The 19958-nt window shown below is 50.4% G+C and overlaps 8 protein-coding genes across 8 annotated transcripts; 3 read left to right on the top strand and 5 right to left on the bottom strand.

The window, feature by feature from the left end:
- Positions 1-355: 355 nt before the first annotated feature.
- Positions 356-1881, bottom strand: BJY04DRAFT_231497 (coiled-coil-helix-coiled-coil-helix domain-containing protein; the record flags this gene model as incomplete). The annotated part of the gene is made up of 3 exons (XM_073719547.1): positions 356-1179; positions 1238-1604; positions 1692-1881. The coding sequence occupies 3 exons, from the start codon at positions 1879-1881 to the stop codon at positions 888-890; spliced, it is 849 nt and encodes a 282-aa protein (XP_073566405.1). The 3' UTR covers positions 356-887.
- A 540-nt stretch (positions 1882-2421) lies between these two features.
- BJY04DRAFT_222924 (uncharacterized protein) lies at positions 2422-3052 on the top strand (the record flags this gene model as incomplete). The annotated part of the gene is made up of 2 exons (XM_073717537.1): positions 2422-2844; positions 2915-3052. 2 exons carry the CDS (start codon positions 2422-2424, stop codon positions 3050-3052), a joined length of 561 nt encoding a protein of 186 aa, XP_073566406.1.
- Positions 3053-4519: 1467 nt separating this feature from the next.
- On the top strand, positions 4520-5557 carry BJY04DRAFT_210510 (purine and uridine phosphorylase; the record flags this gene model as incomplete). The annotated part of the gene is made up of 2 exons (XM_073714256.1): positions 4520-5514; positions 5548-5557. The coding sequence occupies 2 exons, from the start codon at positions 4520-4522 to the stop codon at positions 5555-5557; spliced, it is 1005 nt and encodes a 334-aa protein (XP_073566407.1).
- A 651-nt stretch (positions 5558-6208) lies between these two features.
- Positions 6209-6551, bottom strand: BJY04DRAFT_199725 (uncharacterized protein). Its single transcript, XM_073712819.1, has one exon. The coding sequence runs from the start codon at positions 6498-6500 to the stop codon at positions 6291-6293; it is 210 nt and encodes a 69-aa protein (XP_073566408.1). The 5' UTR covers positions 6501-6551; the 3' UTR covers positions 6209-6290.
- A 3963-nt stretch (positions 6552-10514) lies between these two features.
- Positions 10515-12143, bottom strand: BJY04DRAFT_231499 (cytochrome P450; the record flags this gene model as incomplete). The annotated part of the gene is made up of 3 exons (XM_073719548.1): positions 10515-10868; positions 10933-12030; positions 12087-12143. 3 exons carry the CDS (start codon positions 12141-12143, stop codon positions 10515-10517), a joined length of 1509 nt encoding a protein of 502 aa, XP_073566409.1.
- Positions 12144-12526: 383 nt separating this feature from the next.
- On the top strand, positions 12527-14299 carry BJY04DRAFT_231500 (MFS transporter; the record flags this gene model as incomplete). The annotated part of the gene is made up of 5 exons (XM_073719549.1): positions 12527-12772; positions 12825-12970; positions 13021-13331; positions 13396-13971; positions 14045-14299. The coding sequence occupies exons 1-5, from the start codon at positions 12621-12623 to the stop codon at positions 14297-14299; spliced, it is 1440 nt and encodes a 479-aa protein (XP_073566410.1). The 5' UTR covers positions 12527-12620.
- A 1240-nt stretch (positions 14300-15539) lies between these two features.
- BJY04DRAFT_222928 (uncharacterized protein) lies at positions 15540-17171 on the bottom strand (the record flags this gene model as incomplete). Its single annotated transcript, XM_073717538.1, has 7 exons — positions 15540-15996; positions 16046-16138; positions 16209-16543; positions 16629-16696; positions 16768-16804; positions 16876-16895; positions 16946-17171. The coding sequence occupies 7 exons, from the start codon at positions 17169-17171 to the stop codon at positions 15540-15542; spliced, it is 1236 nt and encodes a 411-aa protein (XP_073566411.1).
- A 653-nt stretch (positions 17172-17824) lies between these two features.
- Positions 17825-19669, bottom strand: BJY04DRAFT_231502 (GMC family oxidoreductase; the record flags this gene model as incomplete). The annotated part of the gene is made up of 1 exon (XM_073719550.1): positions 17825-19669. One exon carries the CDS (start codon positions 19667-19669, stop codon positions 17825-17827), a length of 1845 nt encoding a protein of 614 aa, XP_073566412.1.
- Between the last annotated feature and the right edge of the window lie 289 nt (positions 19670-19958).

Raw genomic sequence — 19958 nt, forward strand, 5'->3', positions numbered from 1 at the left:
CTATATGCTTGTTCCACCGGCGTTCCGTCCCTAATATACTGACGGCAGCAACGTAAAGTTGGTGCATTGGCCTAGAAATGGCCGGACGGACACTTGGCCGGAACAAAGGAGCCGAGACTTCCACGGCTTCCCCCTTTTGTCTTGAGCGGTCAATATGATATCGCGTGTTGCGTGTGGCTGTCATGATTCAGTCCATCTGGGCCAGCTAGCCAGCTGGGCAATAGGCCGGGATAAGGGATCATGAAGTTAGCTGCACCGCACACTTTATACTCTATACTACAGAATGTATGAGCATGCATGTACCTCAATAACCCAGAATGACACTCATTATTTTGCTTAATGCCTTGCCTCAAATGAATGAAGGAATGAAGACCTACAACTTTTACAATCTCAGCAGATTCTTTAAGGAGAATTAAATACTCGCTCTATGAACAATAAAGTCTATTTTATCTCCCTCAAACATCACACCACGTCACAGCTCACCTCACCTCATCCAACCACAGCATACAAGTACATAGATAGGGTACTAAGGTACATAGTAGAAACACGAGAAAAAAAGAGAAAACCAAGGAAATAGGGGCGTTATAAAAGCAAGAATGGCTGAAGACAACATATGATAGGAGATGGTGGTGGCGTAGTCCACAGATCGTAGACAGATCATACAACCTGCGTATATTGTGGGTAGGTCGAAATAGGGTCGAAGAGAAAAGGGAAGGGTGAGTAAGATGAAGATGAACTGCTTCTGCAGAGATCGTCCCTTCCCTGATGTTCTAAGCCCCATTTCGTTCCATTCGAAGGCAAGACAAGTTTAGGAGTACGGAGTGGAATCGGATCGTCTCTATTCCGGCTCCCGATGAAGCTAAACCGCCGCTCGGAACATAGGTGCTCTATTTCTCAGTCTGCTCAGCAGGCTTCTTCTCGGCTTCTGACTCGTGCCAGGCCTTCGGGATGACCTCGTCGGTTTCGGCCCGCTCGCCATGCTCCGCAACAGCGGACTTTACCTGGTCGCGAGCCTCAATCGCGTGCTCGTGCTTCTCAGCCGGAGGAACAGCGGCGTCGACCTCTGCAGCTAGAGGCTGCTCAGAGCCCGGGGCGCCAGCGGGGGCAGGTGCCTCATCATCGTCTTCAAGCTCCGCGCCGTAGACGTCAGGGTGCGCCCTGAAGCAATCTTGCATGGCCCTGAAATAGGTTATTAGCACACCTAGCCAATGGTGATGGAGGGACACAAAAAACGCACTTGAACTTATCTATGCAGTCAATTCCCTTCGGCTCCTCCTCCGAGTAAACGAAACAGCTGAACGCAGCGCGGAAATCCTCTCCACAAGGCCCGTAGGCCATACCGCCAAGGCAAGGGCAGTCCCAGTTAATCTCGCCAGTCTCAGGGTTAAATGCGGCCTGCTGGCCAGCCTCCTCTTCAAGCTCTTCAGCAGATTTCAGAGGCGATTCTGATAGTGCGTCATTGTTGTCTGGTGTAGCGATTATGGGCTCGGCGGGAGCAGGTTCGGCGGGCTTCTTCTCTTCGCGCGACTTGGGCTTAACGGAGTCGAGTGTTGGGAGGGAGGGGACATCTTCGGGCTTTGGTTGAGGTTTGGAGCGGAAGGAGACTGTTTTGGATTTTCAGTTAGCTTGCGTCACTGGTAGAGGTCATTTGGTGAGGTATTGGCGAAGAGATTTCGATTGGGGTCACGCACGCGATGGGATCTCCGCAAAGGCAGGGCTTGTGTTGTAGTAGTAGACGGCACCACCGGCCAAACCGAGTCTGATGAATGTGTTCTTCCAGCTTCTTGACTTTGTGCCTGTTGAGCTGCTTATAAATCGGCGAGCTGGGCCGCGCGCGACAGCTGGTGCGCGGAGGACCGCTCGGGATGCGGGATGGAACATGGCGGGGAGGGAAGGAAAAGGCTAAAGGAACGGGTGAAGGTTGAATCAGGGCCAATCTCAGGGGAGAGAAAGAGACATGGACGGGAGAGATGAGATCAATTGGAGGGGATCGTGAATATTACCGGAGCACGGGTGAGAGCGGAGAGTCCGAGGAACTTCGATGGCCTTGTTGGCCTGAGGCAGAAGAACTCTGCCTGAAGATCACCAGCCAATCAGGGCTATAGAATATAGTTCTCATTCACGATGACAGTAACACTGATATTCAGGCACTCTCCTCAATACAAAGAAAATCGAATGATGATATGTATTGTCTGATCTTGAGTCACTGCTATACATGTGCTGCTCTCAGTCTTCTCCCACCTCCTCCTCCTCTCACCCTTCCTCCTCCCACTCCTCATCACCTCGACAACTAACACACCTTCTTAACGCCTCCTTTCCTCTCACCACCACGCCCTTTCTTCTCAAGAACAACCATCAACTTACCGTCTCTCTTACCTCCTTTCTCGCTCAAAGACAATTCTCATACCGGCAGAGTTCAAGATGTCCAACCTGAACCACACCATACCCACTGACGACCTCGTGCGAGCTGGCTACCACGAGCGCCTCGTCATCGAAATCGACCGTCGAGATCCAGAGCTCATGTCTCTCGTCATCGTCAAGAGAACTCTCCTAAACCACAGTATTGCAACCGTTAACCTCGATGGCGGATCTGAGGTCTCAGAAACCTCACGAGAGACCAGCGCCGTAACCAGCGACCGAGACTCCAGCGCCGAAGCAAGCACCACAGCTGACATATCCACCCCTGATGGACTCACCGCGCTCGCAACCCTCAATGCAAAGCGCGCAATCGAGATCTCGCCGGTTGTCGCTGCTATTCTTGCACGCACAAACATAAATGTGAGTACCAGAACGAACCCGACATCTCATGGTCAGCGACCTGCGAACTCCGGCTCCACCTCCATCGTACAACGACGATCGACGCAAACCAAACCACAGAACAGAATCGAGACTCGCGCGCTGACTGCATCGACAGCTGCACATGCGAGCCCACGTCCAAGCACGAGCTCGAACACAGCAAGCGGCAGGGAAAGAATTGGTAGCGGTGGCCGTAGCAACCTCCGAGCTTCCACGCGCGGACAGCGAACCTCAGACGCAACCCTCCCTAGCATAGATACCCCAGGATCCGGACCCCACAGAGCAAGCAGAAGGGACAGTCAAATAAAACCCACAAGTACAGCCAAACCTCTGCTCAAACCGAGTACACCTTTGCCGAAACACAGACGGAATGTAAGTTATCAGCTTCCCTGCCCTTCCAACATTACCAGAGGCTTTGAATTAGCTGACGCCTTTCGTGGACAGGCACAACCGACTACATCCGCAGCTAAGACCGCAACTACAACTAGACAAGCATCTCGGAAGAGAAAACGCAGTGAGAGCGTGAGCTCCTCCTCATATTCCTCATCGGATTCATCCTCGAGCGAGGAGGAACAAGAAACAAGAGTGTGCCGTAAAAAAACCAAAAAATGAAACCTCGATATCGGGCGGAGGTTCAGTGGCGGATGGCAGTTTGTAGATTCGGTCTTGGTGGAGGCGTTTGGTTTCTGAAGTTTCTAGAGTTTCTAGCGTTTAGTTCTTTCTTCTTGACTGCCCAGGTGGGCTCTGGTTTGCGTGGAGTTTGATGTCATCAACGATAATGGAGGGATACCTAAGGGATGGGGATGATGGTTTTGAACTAGCTGAGCTACGGTCTGGACAGCGGAAGCTCTCAGCGCTGGAGAAGTTGATTTAAGTGAATAACAGCCGAAGGCTATCTTAAATGGAAATCCTCGAGTTCAATTTTGTTGCTTGTAAGCATTCATTAGCCTTTGTGGTCTGAGTTGACCCCAGGCCCATTGTAGCAAGTCCATCGTCTGCCCTGAAGGATTTGTTTGATGGTTATATCTAAAACCTGCAACAGTTGAGGTCCCCTGATTCGAGATCTTTGCAAGTTGCTAGCTTATCAACATTCATTATGCTGGCTGTTAAGACAATAGTGAGATGGTATGCAGTAAGCTTGTGAGTCTCTGGCGTAGATAACTGCACACTGAATACAAGTATGTCAGTATACCAAACGTGATGATTATGTAGTATAGTCTCTGTCAGCACAGCCTTGTCTGCCTCGTCTGGCTTTCCTGCGGCCTCAGCGAGAGGCTTCGAGGCTCATTCCTAGAGCGTTCGAGCTTTCTATGCAAGTTTACGGAATGGGACTGTAGGGAAAGTATAATCATGAGCTGGACTGAATGTCTAGTACCTTCAGATCTTGAGTAAAGATAGCACCTTGCGTATAGTCGAGTTTGGTCGCTGGCGCTGCGAGAACGGTGATATAATAGTTGCTTATTTTCCAGACTGACAAGGATTATACGAGAGTAACCAATGGCTAACTGTTGTGTCGCAACCTAACAACCAGTCAAATTACAGCTGATCAGCTGATTAGAAGCGCCTCGCAGATTTCTTGAACGCGGAAGCGCTGGATTACTTTCTAGGCTGAATCTTCCCCTCTTGAAGATTCCGTCTATTGAACTATGACCCCATCTCGACCTGTTTTGGATATAAAACTAGCATGGCAATTTCCTAAGACGTAGAAAGGCTTTTTGCAGATATGACAGGCGAGGAGTATACAGTGGGATGGATATGTGCGCTCCCAGTCGAAAGGGCCGCTGCCCGCGCCATGCTCGACGACATCCACGATACACACATTGAGAGAAATCCGTCCGACAACAATGTCTATACCCTCGGTAGGATCGGCCCACATAATATCGTCATCGCGAGTCTCCCCTCTGGCGTCTACGGCGAATCGCCCGCAGCCACGGTAGCAGCGCAAATGCTCTCCACATTCCAATCTATACGCGTTGGACTTTTGGTCGGCGTCGGCGGCGCAATACCCAGCCAGCAGCACGATATCAGACTTGGCGATGTAGTTGTTAGCAGACCAGAGGGAACGCTGAGCGGCGTAGTGCAGTTTGATCGGGGAAAGACAACACCGGATGGTCGCTTTGTGCGTACGGGGTCCCTGAACAAACCTCCGACAGTATTGCTAAATGCAATGGCGGGCCTCGAGGCTGAGCATGAGATGGAAGATAGCAAAGTGCAGGAATTCATTGCTGAGATGCTTGATCGGTATGAAAAAATGCGAGCCGGTTATTCCTATCAAGGGCGGTCGAACGACGTTCTCTATAAGTCCGAATACCGCCACGAGGACGTTATGGATACCGCATTTTGTACGTCGTGTGATCCAAGTGAGGCCGTGAGTCGTCATGTCAGACAGTCCGAGGCACCTGTAATTCATTACGGAATTGTGGCATCGAGCAACCAGGTGGTAAGGGACAGCATTCTGCGGGATCGGATTGGTGAGGAGCTTGGTGCGATTTGTTGCGAGATGGAAGCTGCAGGTCTTATGGACAATTTCCCTTGCATTGTCATTCGTGGCGTTTGTGACTATGCCGATTCCCATAAAAACAAGCGCTGGCAACGATACGCAGCTGGAACTGCTGCTGCATATGCGAAAGAACTCTTATATAAAGTGCCAGCAAGTGAGCTCTATGCTGGACTGTCAGCTGCACAGATTATGGGTTCAGGTGAGTTTACGATGTTCGAGTCAGAATAACCTTCTAAAAGCCTACCATGCAGAAATCCATGAGATCCAAAAAGATGTGTATGTCCACCCATACGGTTCACCCATACGTACCGCTGATACTTTCAAAAAATACTGATATCCTGCCTAGCCAAGTAATAAAGCATAAGGTCCAGCTTGACGCGCTTCCTACTGCGGACGGAGCTGCGTACAACTCACACGGAAATGAGAACGCCCCAGAATGTCATCCAGAAACGAGGGTAGACCTGCTCAATAGCATCAGAGAATGGTCTTCTGACTCGAAAGGAAAAACCGTATTTTGGTTGAACGGAATGGCTGGGACTGGTAAATCTACAATATCAAGGACAATCGCTCGCTCTTTTGACAGTACCGGAAGACTCGCTGCAAGCTTCTTCTTCAAGCGAGGCGAAGGCGCCCGTGAAACCGCTTCTCGCTTCTTCACTACTATAGCGGCTCAGGTCGCAATAAATATACCGTCTATGGCAGAGAAGATTGCGGCTGTCCTCAGGAATAGCCCGCTTATAGGAGATCATGCGCTCGCTGACCAGTTCCAAGCACTTATTCTAATGCCACTGCAGAGCCTGAGGCTATGCTCGACAATATCACCACGCATCATTGTTGTTGATGCACTCGATGAGTGTGATAATATGAGCCATGTCACTGCCATTATCCGCCTCTTATCAAATCCAGGAATGGAAAGTGCGCGGTTAAGGGTCTTCCTGACCAGCCGACCAGAGACACCTATTCGGCTAGGCTTCAGCGAGCTCAGCGGCACCTATCAAGACTTCGTTCTCCATGAGGTTGCGCAACATACTATCGAGCATGACATCCGCGTCGTCTTGGAGCACGATCTGGCTGAAGTAGTAGTTGCTTTCAATGCACTGTTCTCATCAGCGGGGACCAAATTGCCGCTGGGTTGGCCTGGCAGAGCTGCAATTAGTCGACTTGTCGAAATATCGTGCCCCCTCTTCATTGCAGCAGCGACCATATGCAGGTTTCTGAGAGATATAAGATTTCATCTAGCATAGTAGCTCGCAACGTTATTCCACTATCAAAGCACCAACTAGACTTCACAGCTGTCGATGACCTATCTACCTGTTCTGGACCAAATCACCCATGGGAGCCTTACAAAAGTAGAGCGCGACTACCTGAGCAAAAGGTTTCGCGAGATTGTTGGCTCAATTATTATGCTAGCCGAGCCTCTTTCAACCTATCACCTGGCGAGGCTCCTGTACCTTCCGAAGAGTGAGGTAGACATCGCGCTGGAGCCCTTGCACGCTGTCTTGAATATCCCCGGTGACGATGCTCCAGTTCGACTATTTCACCTTTCATTTCGCGATTTCCTGCTGGATCCGGATATCAAAGTAAAAGAGCTTCTACATATAGACGGCTCCAAAGCCCACGAGTTTCTCTTATTCCGATGCCTCGAGCGTATGATGCTGGGCCTGCGGAAGAACATTTGCAATCTACCTTTGCCAAAGCAGCTGGATGATGTGACCCCGAAAGACGTTCTTGACCGGTATTTGGCCGAAGATCTCCAATATGCTTGTCTCTATTGGGTACACCACCTCGAACAGGCTGGAATACTAATTCAAGATGGGGATCGGGTCCACCGATTTCTTAAAACCCATTTTCTTCATTGGCTTGAAGCATTAGGGCTCCTCGGAAAAGCTTCCGGAGTTATGAACTCCATTCCAATCCTATTAGCAAGACTCGAGCAGGTAAGTTCTTTTTCTAGGATTTCGTTTCCAGCTCCCCAATTAGTGGATCTGAACCGATTATGATAGATCACTCGAGAAATAAGCTAATAAGAATCATCCAGAATCCTGCGGAGACACACCAACTCCTTGCATTCATTCACAACGCGAGAAAGTTTGTTCTCTCTAACGCTGCTGCGATCCAACATGCTCCGTTGACAGTTTACTCTGGCTTGGTGTTTGCACCAAGCTCGAGCGTAATCCGCAACGAATTCCAGGCAGAACTTCCAGATTGGATCTCTCAGCTACCCGATGTGTTGGTTCAGTGGGATAAAACAGGATTAACCTTAGACGACGACGGGGAGTGTTTGGCATTTTCGCCTGATGGAAGCAGGATTGCGTCAACAAAACATGTGTGGGACGTGATTTCAGGTCATGTCCAAAGCACAGTATTTCGTGAGGAAGACTTGTCGTCAAGATCTTATCCGCCCACAGAGATATTAAGCGCCGAAGTAAGTGATACAGATGATGTCCCAGAAGATGGCATGGAAGCCGACACAGAAACCGACACAGGAGATGGCACAGAGATTGGGACACAGCAAGGCTCTTCGGATACCTTTGCGAGTACCTGGGCGCAAACCAAAGAAGACAATCCGCCAGAGGGGCAACCGCGTGTAGAACCTATCTGCATGGCGTTCTCCTCACTTGATGGGCTTCATACTACGACGGCTGATGGCAAAGTCATCTCGTTGAATTTAATTTCTGGGCAGAGGAAGGAGCAATGCATTGGCGTTGAGTCAATTCTCCATGCACACTTCTGCTATCAAGCAGCTAGGCTGGCTTCTTCCTCGCTTTTCATTGAACCAGTAAATGGGAACTCTCAGGATACTGGGTCTTCTGACGACGGGACATTTTCAGGGTTGATTCAAGTGTGGGACAGAAATAACTGTGACATTCTGTATCGAGCCGACATCCATGCCACGTCGAGGTCTGAGGTGCATCTGGCACTCTCAGCTGATGGCGTCATTCTAACATGGTGTGTTCAACTCAAAGCTCAGCTGGCTGCTACTACCCCTATCAGAGTATTTCACCTTACCGAGAACACTCGGAAACCGGATATACTGCTAAAAACTCACCCTTCACAAATCAAAAAGCTATTGCTATCCTCAGAAGGAACTCGAATCGCAATTCATGTGGCAATACAGTATGTGCATAATGGTGAAGTTCGTTTCCGAGATAATGAGGTTCATATTTAGAACACAGATTCGGGCCAGCTGGAGCATACGATCAAACTTCCAGAAGTTCTGCGGGACTGGACCTTTTCCGTTATTGGTACAACCATCGCCCTCGGCGATTGGGGTGGTAATCTCATCTTGTATAGCTCGGACACGGGAAAGGAAGAAACATTCTCAGAAAACCCGATCATGTCAATGGAGCTTTCGCCAAATGGTTCGCGGCTTGCAACGCACTGTTACAATTACCCCGGTATTCGAATATGGGATACCGCAGTATTGAACGGTAATCCAACCACCAACCCTGAACTGGAGGGCCTTCCTCTGCGAGTGGCACTCTCGCCAGACGGTTCAATGGCTGCATCAATGTCTACCCGGGATAGGATCTCTATTTGGAATATTTCTGATAAAAGAATCAAGCACTGCGTCTGGACAAAAGCAAAACCAAGGGACCTAATTTTCTCGCGTGACTCAACTGCTTTAGCAGTATGGTCGAGTACGTCAACTAGTGGTGGTTCCTCAGGATATTATTTAGAGGTATGGAGGTTGAGACCTTGCATGCCGCATCTCTTCTTCAAAAGGGATTTCGGAGACGACTACGAACAGGCACCATTTGCCCTCAATCACGACGCAACAAGATTAGTGATTGTCCCTGAAATCGCAGCCGACTTTCTGGAAGAGTGGAATCTTGTGCATGGTACACTGATACACAAACATCACTTTGATGAGTCTCTAGATGTTTGTTATCTTTCTTATTCACCTAGTGGCTCAACAATTCATTTCGACGCTTATCTATACATCACAGACTACTACCCCAACATGAAGAAGAGGTATGTCCCTGAGCAATACGTTGTTGCGTGGGAGTTTCAGCACCTTGAAACTCCGGGATCCGTCGCTTGCAATGTTCTTGATGAAATGTTAGAACAGGAAGATAGCATGTTGCAGGTGGCACGTTCGAGTCCCTGGCTTACCTACGGTGATAAGGGAGTACATGTCCTCTATTTCCCGGCAGACTGGCAGCCATATTTTAAGTGTTTTAGTGCTACTCTCAAGGGCAATATTTGGATAATTGTGGTGATATTACCCCAAGGCAGGTTTATTACCTTCCAGATTGATGATCACAAACTCCGGAGAGCTCTGGCCCTACAGCCTGGGCCCTAATACTGCCATCTCAGTAATATTGGCCATTTCAGATCCATCTGCCCTTCATGTCAGGTATAGAAAGCTATAGAGTTCTAGACAAAGACATGATATGGAAACAGATAAACCAGCATACCTATTTGTCCCAGCAGATTTCGACCCCTTCCTCGGGCTCCCAGTAAAGAGTCGTCGTTCAATACCGCAGGGCTATCATCCAAGTAGCGATTGTTTTAGCTTATATCCTGGATTTCTGATCACCGCCCGCAATAACGCAGCTACGTGAGCTACTTCTAGCCCCTGCCTCCAATACAGAGCTTGCCTGCCTCCGCTGGTCGCGTCGATTTGGGTGCCCAGGCACGCAGGCGCGTGAGAGAACCCGCCTATGTTTCTCAGAACCGAAGTCTCGCTAAGGCCGTCACAAACGCACGGTGAGTTAGAACGAACTCCAAACTTTACTCGTCAGTTTTTATTCATAGAATTCTTTGACTTGTTAAAGCTTCTGACCCGTTAAGCCGCCAGTTAGGGCTATCTCGTTTCCGCGCTTCCTGTAGTCGGTGAACGAACCCAGCAGTGATTCCGGTGATTTACATACTTGGAGCCGTTTACCTCCATGTGAGATGATCAAGTATGTATTCCTAATTCTGCAAAACGGTATATCAACTATTATACAGAAGTTATAAGTACATACGACCACAGGGTGAGGAGAACAGGGCTCCCATAGCCAGCTACAGGAATATACAGACTAGCTAACTCAAACCACGGGAAACCCTCCAGGATACTCTACATGGAAGAAAAGAAGATAAAGTAGGGCAGGGTTCTCAGACCACCCTAAACTATCAACACTAATGAAACGAGGTAAAATAACGTTCACCGCAGTCAATCTGAATAGACGCACGAAGAGCAGAGCCTAATCAACAAACAAAGCCCGTGTATCTATGCCATATCAATGTCTCTCAGCGGCATAGCATCCTTCAATCGCACCATGAACGGACTCTTTTGCCAGAGAAAGTAACAATTTTGATCCTCCCAGCTCACATCACCCACCGCCTCCAAATCAAACGCATAGAGCAGATGTGCCAGGACCAATCTTAACTCCGCCCGGGCTAGGTTCTGGCCTATACACCCGTGTCCGCCCATGGCAAAGGGGTAGAATGAATTGGAGACGGCACCTGTCTCCTGCGTTGCAGTTGGCTGCTCCCCTAGCCACCGACTGGGGTTGAACTCGTCAGCAGCAGGAAAGTTAGCCTCGCTGTGATAGGCGGCGTAGAAGGGGATGCCGACGTACGTCTGGATTGTTATCAAATAGATCGTTATGTCAGCGTAAATACTGCTACAGGGTGGTCTAACTTACGTTACCCGGGACGAAATGGCCGGCAATGGTCCTTCCCTCGGGGGGGACTAGGCGGGCCAAGGCCCCCGGCACGGGATGGCACGAGCGCAGGCCTTCCTTCAAAACCGCATTGAGGTAGGGCATAGCTGCGGTGGTAGAGAGTGTGAGATCTCGGACATTAGGAACAGTTCGGAGTTCTGTGGTAAGTTGCTGCATAATATCAGGGTGCTTGCAGAGGAGGTTGATTAGGCCAGCTAGTGTAGTTGCAAGTGTCTCGCTACCTGCAATAATCAAGAATGTGAACGAGCCGCTTAGCGTTTCCATGTCCATGATCTCCTGGTTGCTATTGTTCTCAGGTAGGAAAGACGCTAGCATGTCCTTAAGCTGCTTGGAATCCGCGCGTGAAAGGCGACGCTGGACCTTATCCCTGGCCATGGAGACAAACTTCCATTTTAGGCGATGGAGCGATCGCGGGGTGATCAGTGGAAAGAGTCGGTCAAGCGGGGGATAGAATCGCAAACAAACGCTCAAGGACGAGTATCTGAGATGGCTAGTGATCATCGTGGGCCAGGGATGCGATTGCGCCCGATCTAGCTGGTTGAAGGACTCACTAAATGCCAGCTCCCCGACAACGTCGAATGAGAACCAGTTTAGCCATTCCACGATATTTACAGTCTGTCCGGCCCGGCTTGCATTTCGGAGATTCGTCGTCATCAGGGCGAGGTACTTTTGTAAGAGTGGCTCCTGATTTGTAACAGCCTGCTCGGTGAATAGAGGAGATAATTTGCGTCGCAGGAGAGCATGCTCTTCGCCGTTGTTGTCAAAGGCGTGGCGGTATTGCTGTCCACCAAAGAGAACCTCACTTTTGGGAAGGCCATTATTTCGGTCTTCTTTGCTGTATATGTCCGGGGTTGCCATGGGGTCAGTGAAAGACAGCTCGTCTGGAGCGACACGGACAATAGGCCCGTATCGGTCATGCAGCGCCTTTATTCGGACCTGATGGGACCCGCTAGACATGGAAAGTATCCAGGTCAGACGAGTCCCTGACCAAGCCAAAGGACCGGGGAATTTGGCGAGAGGGTGCAGATAGATATTGTACAGGGTGCGACCTATGAAGTACTGTAGACATTCAGCACGGGAAGGAGTCAAGATAATCATGAGAAGACTGGATATACCAAAATAGACATGATCAGCCATGACAATGGCGACCAGATAGAACTAAGAAACAGCATTTTTTACCGGCTGTAGTTGTTCCCCTGCAAGATACTGGGAGCCGGGTGCCTTTTACGCAGACGGACCCGCGTAGTAGACAACAACAATTATTTATAATTCCTATTTCCTTTGCATGACACCTTTGAATCGAATCAAGTTCAAAGATAGCTTTCGATCCCAGCACCCTTGACCCCTTGTTGCACAGACCACTTCGCAATCAGACTACCAGGCTGAATCTCTGACATTGATATGGAATAGCCACCATGCAGTCAGATTTTAGCCGTCGATCCTTGCAGCCGAAAATTTGCAAAACATCCTTTCGAGCTAGTCTGCTGGGCTGCCTTATGATACTACTTAGTACTCCGTAGTCGCTATCGCGAGGTCTTATTGATGGCCACCCGCAAGCAGCCTTAAAGGCCGACACAAGCTTTTATCCCTCTCGAGCAAATTTCCTTTCGAGCCAGTACATGTCCTAGCTTTTGAGAGAGGCCTTCGACATGGCTACAACCATGATCAATCAACGCGTTGAAAAGTCCCCTCCGGAACTGGTAGATTTCGACAGCCCCAGCGACCCGGATCGGGCGATCAACTGGCCGCTTAGTCGAAAGTGGTCAATTATCGCCCTGCTCTCTCTCATGTCGTTTATCATGTGGGTGACGTGGGGACCAGATCGTCCATAGAAGTATACTGATCCTATGCAGGCCAGTGGCATCCTCAATGTTTGCACCCGCCGTGCCCCAGTGCCTAGATGAGTTCGATTCAAGCAGCTCCGTCCTGGGGTCACTAGTGGTTTCGATCTATCTTCTCGGAGAAGCAGGCGGACCGCTTCTTTTTGCCCCGTTATCTGGTACAAGAAACCTCTAAGCCATTGGTTTCGAGTTATTGATCATAAAGCAGAACTCTACGGCCGCTCTTGCATCTATCACCTCACAAATGCTCTCTATATCATCTTCACTGTCGCGTGCGCGGTGAGCAGCAGTTTGAATATGCTGATTGCATTCCGCTTCTTTGCTGGTGTTGCCAATGGCGCAGTCCTCACCGTCGGCGGAGGCACCGTTGCTGATCTGTTCATTCAAGAACAGCGCGGCAAGGCCCTCGCCGCCTGGACCTTGGGCCCATTACTAGGGCCAGTCGTAGGGCCAATTATTGGATCTTTCCTATCGGCAGCCAAAGGCTGGCGCTGGATCTTTTGGTTCCTGGCAATCGTGGTACGTCGTCCATTTTCAGTCAATCGTCCCAGCACTTGTCTGGAGACTTGCTGACCCTCCCCAGTCCGGCGCCATCGTCATTGCTTGCATCCCTTTCCTTCACGAAACCTCTTCCATAGCTATCTTACGAAGAAAAGCATCTCGCCACCGCAAGAGAACCGGAAACCCCCACATAATCTCCCGGCTCGACGTCAACCTCACCCCCCTCGTCGCCCTTCGAGCAGCCATCATCCGGCCCCTGAAACTCCTCCTCCTATCTCCCATCGTGCTGGTAATGGCCGTGATTGGCGCCATTCTCTACGGCTACCTCTACCTGCTCTTCACCACATTTACCCTCGTGTTCCAAGGCACCTACGGCTTCTCTGAAGCTATCGTCGGCCTGACCTACCTTGGCATCGGAATCGGCATGTTCATCGGCCTCTTCGCATTCGGCGCCCTCTCCGACGTAGTCATCAAGCGCAAAGCCGCACGTAATAACAACGACATGAAACCTGAGTATCGCCTGCCGCCTATGATAGTCGGTGGAGCTTGTCTTCCCTGCGGGTTGTTTCTGTATGGGTGGGCCGCCCACTATCAGGTGTTTTGGCTCGTGCCGCTTCTGGGGACGGCGTTGTTTGGGTTTGGGTTTATGGTCTTCTTCGTAAGTTACATTTACCTTGCTGCATTAGTAACTTGGTGGGAATGGTAAAACTAATGGATTTTCGTACGCGTAGATGCCAACGCAGGCATACCTCGTCGATGCCTTCCCCACCGCCGCAGCATCGGCGCTCGCAGCAGGCGCCCTACTCCGGTCTATTGGAGGCGCCGTGCTCCCTCTGGCGGGGGTACCAATGTATGATCGGCTTGGCTTGGGTTGGGGAAATATGCTGCTTGGGTTTATGGCTGCTGCGACCGTCCCGGTACCGTTTCTGCTGCTCACATTCGGAGAGCGGATTCGGACGGACCCGAGATTTCAGGTGCAATGGTGAGTGTAGCCTCTAGTTAAACAATTACGGCTCTGTGGTAGCTGGTCACGGATAATTCATTGCGTGGAGCGGTGGTCTCATGCTATAGCACCAAACAAGTTTTCGATAAGGGTCGATTGAGTATAGTGCTTACCCTTAAACCATAAGCGCATGTTCGCACAATTAGCGACGAGTAAACTCTAGCTTGCTTCTCAGTGGAGGTTAGGGAATCTACACCGATCTAGTGTAATGGAATAGCCACTGGCTACCTTTGATACCACAAAGAATTATGTGCAACTCAACACAAACACCAACCTGCAGAAAACAGAGATGTTTGTGTCATCTATACTGGGACCGAAGGTTCGGTGGGGCAGTAGATCTGGAGTGCAAGTGTTGAAGCAGCCCAGCGCTGTCGGTATAGAAGTATGCAAAAGAACACATCTACTTCCCCAATAAGGAGATGTTGTTTTTGAGTAATTACAGATGTCAACAAATGTGACTGCTTCTTCCTAACACTTAATCCCTGTATACGGTCCACGCAAATCGGTGCACAGAGCCTGATCTTATGATCATCGCGGAAATCATCATGTAAGTGACGGCTGACGGGTGCAGCGCTGTCTTACGGTGTCTTACTGAGAGACATGTATCAATCACGTTGATAGTTGAAGGAGATCAGAATCACGCCCTCGTGCGAGGGTGAGAGTGAGAATGTGCGGGGCAAGGGGGCGGCTTAGTCTGGTTATTTTCTAAATCCAGCTCAGCTTTAGTGCAACCTAAATAATAGTAGTACGTAGATTGCTAGCCCCTGACTGAGGCTGCGCTGTCTATGTATGTGTCCGCCGGTGTTCGAGTCCGTCTGCCGGGATTATCCAAGGAAAGGCTGAAGCAATGGTTGGCTCAGATACGTGGCGTGGCGAAGCTTTACTGGATGGATTTGCTTACCTATCTTACGTGATATTCATTTCGACTAGGGCCTGGGTAGACCAAACAACGCGCTCACCGTACAACATACCTTGCTATCTTCTGAAGTAAGCTGAAATAAGGTCTACGTCGTGCCGAGCCGGAGAACAATCAAGGTCATGTGGAGTGGCGGCCTGTGGAGGTTCATAGCGAGGAGATTGTCGACCTGTCGGGACTGTATCGTTGTCAAATTTAATGAAGGCCGAAGAGAAACCAGGTACCTAGATGAGCGGGTAGGATAGGATAGACAAATTGCCCATGGCTTTTTAATTAAAAGCTTCTCGTCCGTTTTAAACTGGTGCCATCACACCTCTGCCCGTCTATTCGTCGTCCACTCCTGCTCAATATGAGTCTCCCGCCAAATTCCCTCCCTACCAGCCGCCGCGACCACCGCCGCCGGGGGTTTTCTGAAACTACTTCTACTCTCCCCCTGGCCCGCCATCTTCTCCCCCATTCCCTCAGCCGCACCACTAGACCCCACAAGCTCAATATCATCCCCTATACTCTCCGCCGGCGTCCCACCAAAGAAAGCCCTATACCCGGCTCTATTCGATCCGTTGAACCTGCTTGTTCCAGTGTCATTGGTCCCACCAGACCCCCGTGATCCTGAACCTGACCCCGACCGTGACCATAAGTTATTGAGTGTGTCTCGCAAAGACCGAAAGCTGGTTAGCCACCAGGACTCCTTTTGGGTGGTTTTGAAGAGCGCGGCCATTAGTGGGAGGCAGCAGCAGATTATTCCGATGTCAACTTCGACTGTGCTGTGGGAGTTGTTAGAGTTTGGGGTAGGGCTTGAGATGTATAACCTACTTGACTATATAGATCGCAAGTAAAGAGTACGTGAGGTCTGCAACGTCCAGCTGGAACCGGTATACACAGCCTAGGAAGCTCATCACCACGGCCCTACGCATTATACCCTCTGTTAGCAAGCAGGATTGGTAAGAGAGAGAGATGGATGCTTTTAGTGACCTACAAAAGACCCGTCAAAAACATCGCTGCAACTCGCCACTTCTTCGCGCGCTTCAGATGCAGCCGCGCAATAGCAAACAGGGGCAGACATATAATGTACACGTCTGTAACAACCCCGAATGAAGCGACACCGTAGGTCACCTTTACCTGTGCATCGGATTTCGTGAAAATGTAGAGGAACATGGCACATGTGTAGAAGATACTGCAGGCCACAACCCCCGCCCAAATACCGAATTTCACGGGCCGATTCTGGGAGAAGAGGCGCAGGTATAGGAGGAGGAGAGCGAGTTTTGTAAAGAAGATCGCGGGCGCGGTCAGGATCGCTGATGGGATGGCTAGCTGTTGTAAGATTGATGGAGAGTCAGCGCAATTCGATACCTAGAATTCGGAAGAAAGAACGATAAGGGGTAGTTGGGCGCCATACGTCAAAGAACTTAGCTAGATCCTCCGCGCTGACATCGGACATGTGAGTTCCTAGCCCGACGGTTCCTGCTGGGGAGTTTGAGTTCTGTTAGTTATCACACCGGACACTGCCAAAGATTCTTGAGGCTGGTGGAACTTACATCTCCATACAACGCCCGTATACGCAGCCTGCGAGAACTGTGGATTGAAGGTCAAAGGCGGCGTTCCATTTCTACATAGTGAGATAGTTCTTCGATCTTTTTACTAACCAGTCCAATGACCAAGGCCACTAGCTCTCGCTGTTAGCCTTCGTTATTGTGTAAAGGGTAAGGTTCCTACCATCATCCCACCACGGATTGCATGTAATCCTAAAGCGAATGTACAATCTCATAATCACAAAAATGGTCATCAGCGTCGAGCAGATGCCCGCAACGATATAGTATGAGTTCGCGTGGCTGCTATCATGGCCACGAGGTGTCGATGCGGGCGGCGACTGCCGTGGGTAGAGGATGCCGGGGGCGTGAAGTATCTTCATCATCCACTCAGTGCGAGAGAGGAGCAACATTGGGGCAGTTTGAGGATCCTTCTAGCTCGGCGAGGGTGAAGTAATAAGTGATACAGCAAACTTGCATGGGCCACTGACGGGGAAAGAGGAGGAAACTTGATTTGCCGACTATTCTACTACGTGACTGTGCACCGGTGTCGGGCGAGTCGGAAAAGGCTCTTCCTTACTGGAACTCTGGTCTGCACTCCTCAAGACACTGCATTGGCTTTTTGCGCAGGGTGGCTGGATGGAGGGGGATGACGCTGACGCGGTGGCTACTGTGTTTGTGTTGGACAGGCTTCAGTCTGGATTGCAATGGCAGCCCCTCATATCATGACACCTCCCTTCGCTTTCTCCATGGGCCTGAAAATGTATGTTGAAGAGAAGAGAGCCTGTTGGGAATATAATTCCATTTGCACCGAGGCTCGTGGAGCGCTGATTTGGTGGAGACAATAGGCAAAGGCACTGTACATGATCCACAAACGTAGGTATGGGCCTTCCAATAGTGACTTAAAGATACAGTAGGACGCTTACAGGGACTGGATTATCACTATTGCAAATATTCTTGATTGATGCTCATGAATCTAACCTAAAGAATAAGCTGGGTTGGACTGCCTCGAAGCAATCTATCATAGCCACCACGACCACTACTTTAAGTAATAGAGCCCAGCGGTCTACTTCCTTCCCTCGCAGTCCTGCAAGACCAGATCTGCAGCTCTTTCCGCAATCGCGTAAATGGCGCTCTGGGTGTTCCCCCGCGGAATGATAGGGATAACGCTTGCATCCACGACACGTAGGTTACTGACCCCCCAGACACGAAGCCGAGCATCTACCACGCCCCCTTTCTCCTTCGGCATCATAGCACAGGTACTAGTTGGATGGAAGGTACTCTTGCATGCAGATCTGACATAATCCTTGGCCACATCAAGTGAGACGGCACGCAGATCATCAGGCACACCAGGGCTGCGTTTGCCGCCGGACTTGAGCATGGATGCAAGTGGCTGGGAGGCAGCAATTGTGTCGATAAACTGGGTGTGTCGTGCGAGGATATCGAGATCGGCAGGGTGTGATAGATAGCGAGGATTGATTCGAGGCGGGTCAGCGGGGTTTGCTGACGCTATATGGCATGTGCCTCGGGACAGGGGGTGCATAAGGCTGACGCAAATGGTAATATAGTTTTCAGGGAACTTGCTGGTGATTTTTTCCGTGTCGACACCGGAGCCTGTAAAGTCGGACTGTGCGGGGTAGGTGAAGTAACCCCCTGTGGCTTCGTGCGGGTTTCGAAGAAGACAGCGAACAAAGTTGGACAGATCATTGGCGAAGGGGTCTGATGAGCTGTCATGGAATGTAAGAGACAGGACTTTGTCTAATTCCTGGGCGCCGGTCTCTGGGTGGGAGAAATCGGGCAGTGGAAGTAGAGCAGAGGAGTAGTTGCCCCCGACTGTAAATGGGCCAAATTGTTTCGTCTGGAAATCCTGCATGGCAGCCCCAAGCACTTCCGGGACCTGCCGCATCAAGTCATCCTTGGTGTTAATAAAGTCCTGAACTTCGTAACTAAGGCCCGCTAGGGCATGGTCTTGCAGATTCTCGCCGACGTTGGGGTTGTCAACGATCACCGGGATGCCGAGGTTGTTCAACAGGGTCGCCGAGCCAATTCCAGAGAGCTCAAGGATCTTGGGTGAGTTGTAAGCCCCGGCCGCAACAATAACTTCTTGTTGTGCCTTTACTGTTACGGTTTGTCCGTCTTTAATATATTCTGCGCCGGTTGCAGCAATCTCTCCATCCGCCGAGCGATAGAGAAGGACCCGATTGACATGTGCTTTTGTGACAACATGCAAGTTGGAGCGCCCTTTTGCGGGCAGGTAGTAGGCGTTTGCTGAGTAGCTGCGAGTTTTTGTAGCTGGATCAATGCTCGCCGCATTGGTATAGCCCCCATACGCCTCGCCAGTAAAGGGATCGCTTTTCATCGGATATCCCAAGCCTTCCAGGGTCTTTACCCAAGCTTTCGCGATTGGGTCAACAAGAGAATCCGGAAAAGAAGCTTGAACGGGCCCTTCCGAGCCACAGACGGTCGTGTCGACATAACCCAACCCCAGCTCGTTGATCTTCTTGGCAGAGGGCAAAGTCAGGCTGAAGGCTTTCTTATAGTACGGACTGATGGTCTCCCAGTTCCAGCCAGGGTTTCCGAGAGCAGCCCAAGCATCGATGTTCGCTTTTGAATTGGCAATAAATGCCATGCCGTTGATGGCGCTGGAGCCACCAAGCAGGCGACCCTGCGGCTGAGGGATTTGTTTGCCATTGAGCGCTGCCTGGGGCTCTGTGATAAACCTCCAGTCTGAGTCGGTGGCTACCAGCGCCGGCCATAGGGCTGGTATCTGAACGCGGGGGTCTTCTGTCTGGTCCTGACCGGCCTCTAGAACGAGAATCTGCAGTTCAGGGTTCTCTGAGAGACGTGCGGCGAGGACGAGGCCAGCGGTGCCGCCGCCAATGATTAGAATATCCACCTGAGAAGCAGACATCATTGCGAAGGGAACCAGTGAGATAGTTGTCGTATCGTGTTAGTTGGTGAGGAAAGGGAGCAAAATGGGATGGAAGAAAGTTGAGGCGGGGGGGTGTTTGCGAACGGGAAGGAAGTTCTTTGTCTCAGGATGAGGTACGTGGCAGGAGGGCTCCTGAGCTGTTACTCCGAGTAGCCAACCAGTGCTAACTAGTCCTTGTCTAGTGTGTACGTAGTATCCTAGGTAGTATATTATTTATGTAATATAACTCTTAAGACTCCAGCTCGATTCTAGTACAGGATATGGAATG

This window comes from Aspergillus karnatakaensis (genome assembly GCF_047715665.1).
Source record: "Aspergillus karnatakaensis strain CBS 102800 unplaced genomic scaffold BJY04scaffold_65, whole genome shotgun sequence".
Lineage (NCBI taxonomy): Eukaryota > Fungi > Ascomycota > Eurotiomycetes > Eurotiales > Aspergillaceae > Aspergillus > Aspergillus karnatakaensis.

Coding starts and splice junctions, on each gene's coding strand:
- BJY04DRAFT_199725 (XM_073712819.1), bottom strand. CDS start 6,500: ATGGTCGCTGCTGCAATGAAGAGGGGGCACGATATTTCGACAAGTCGA.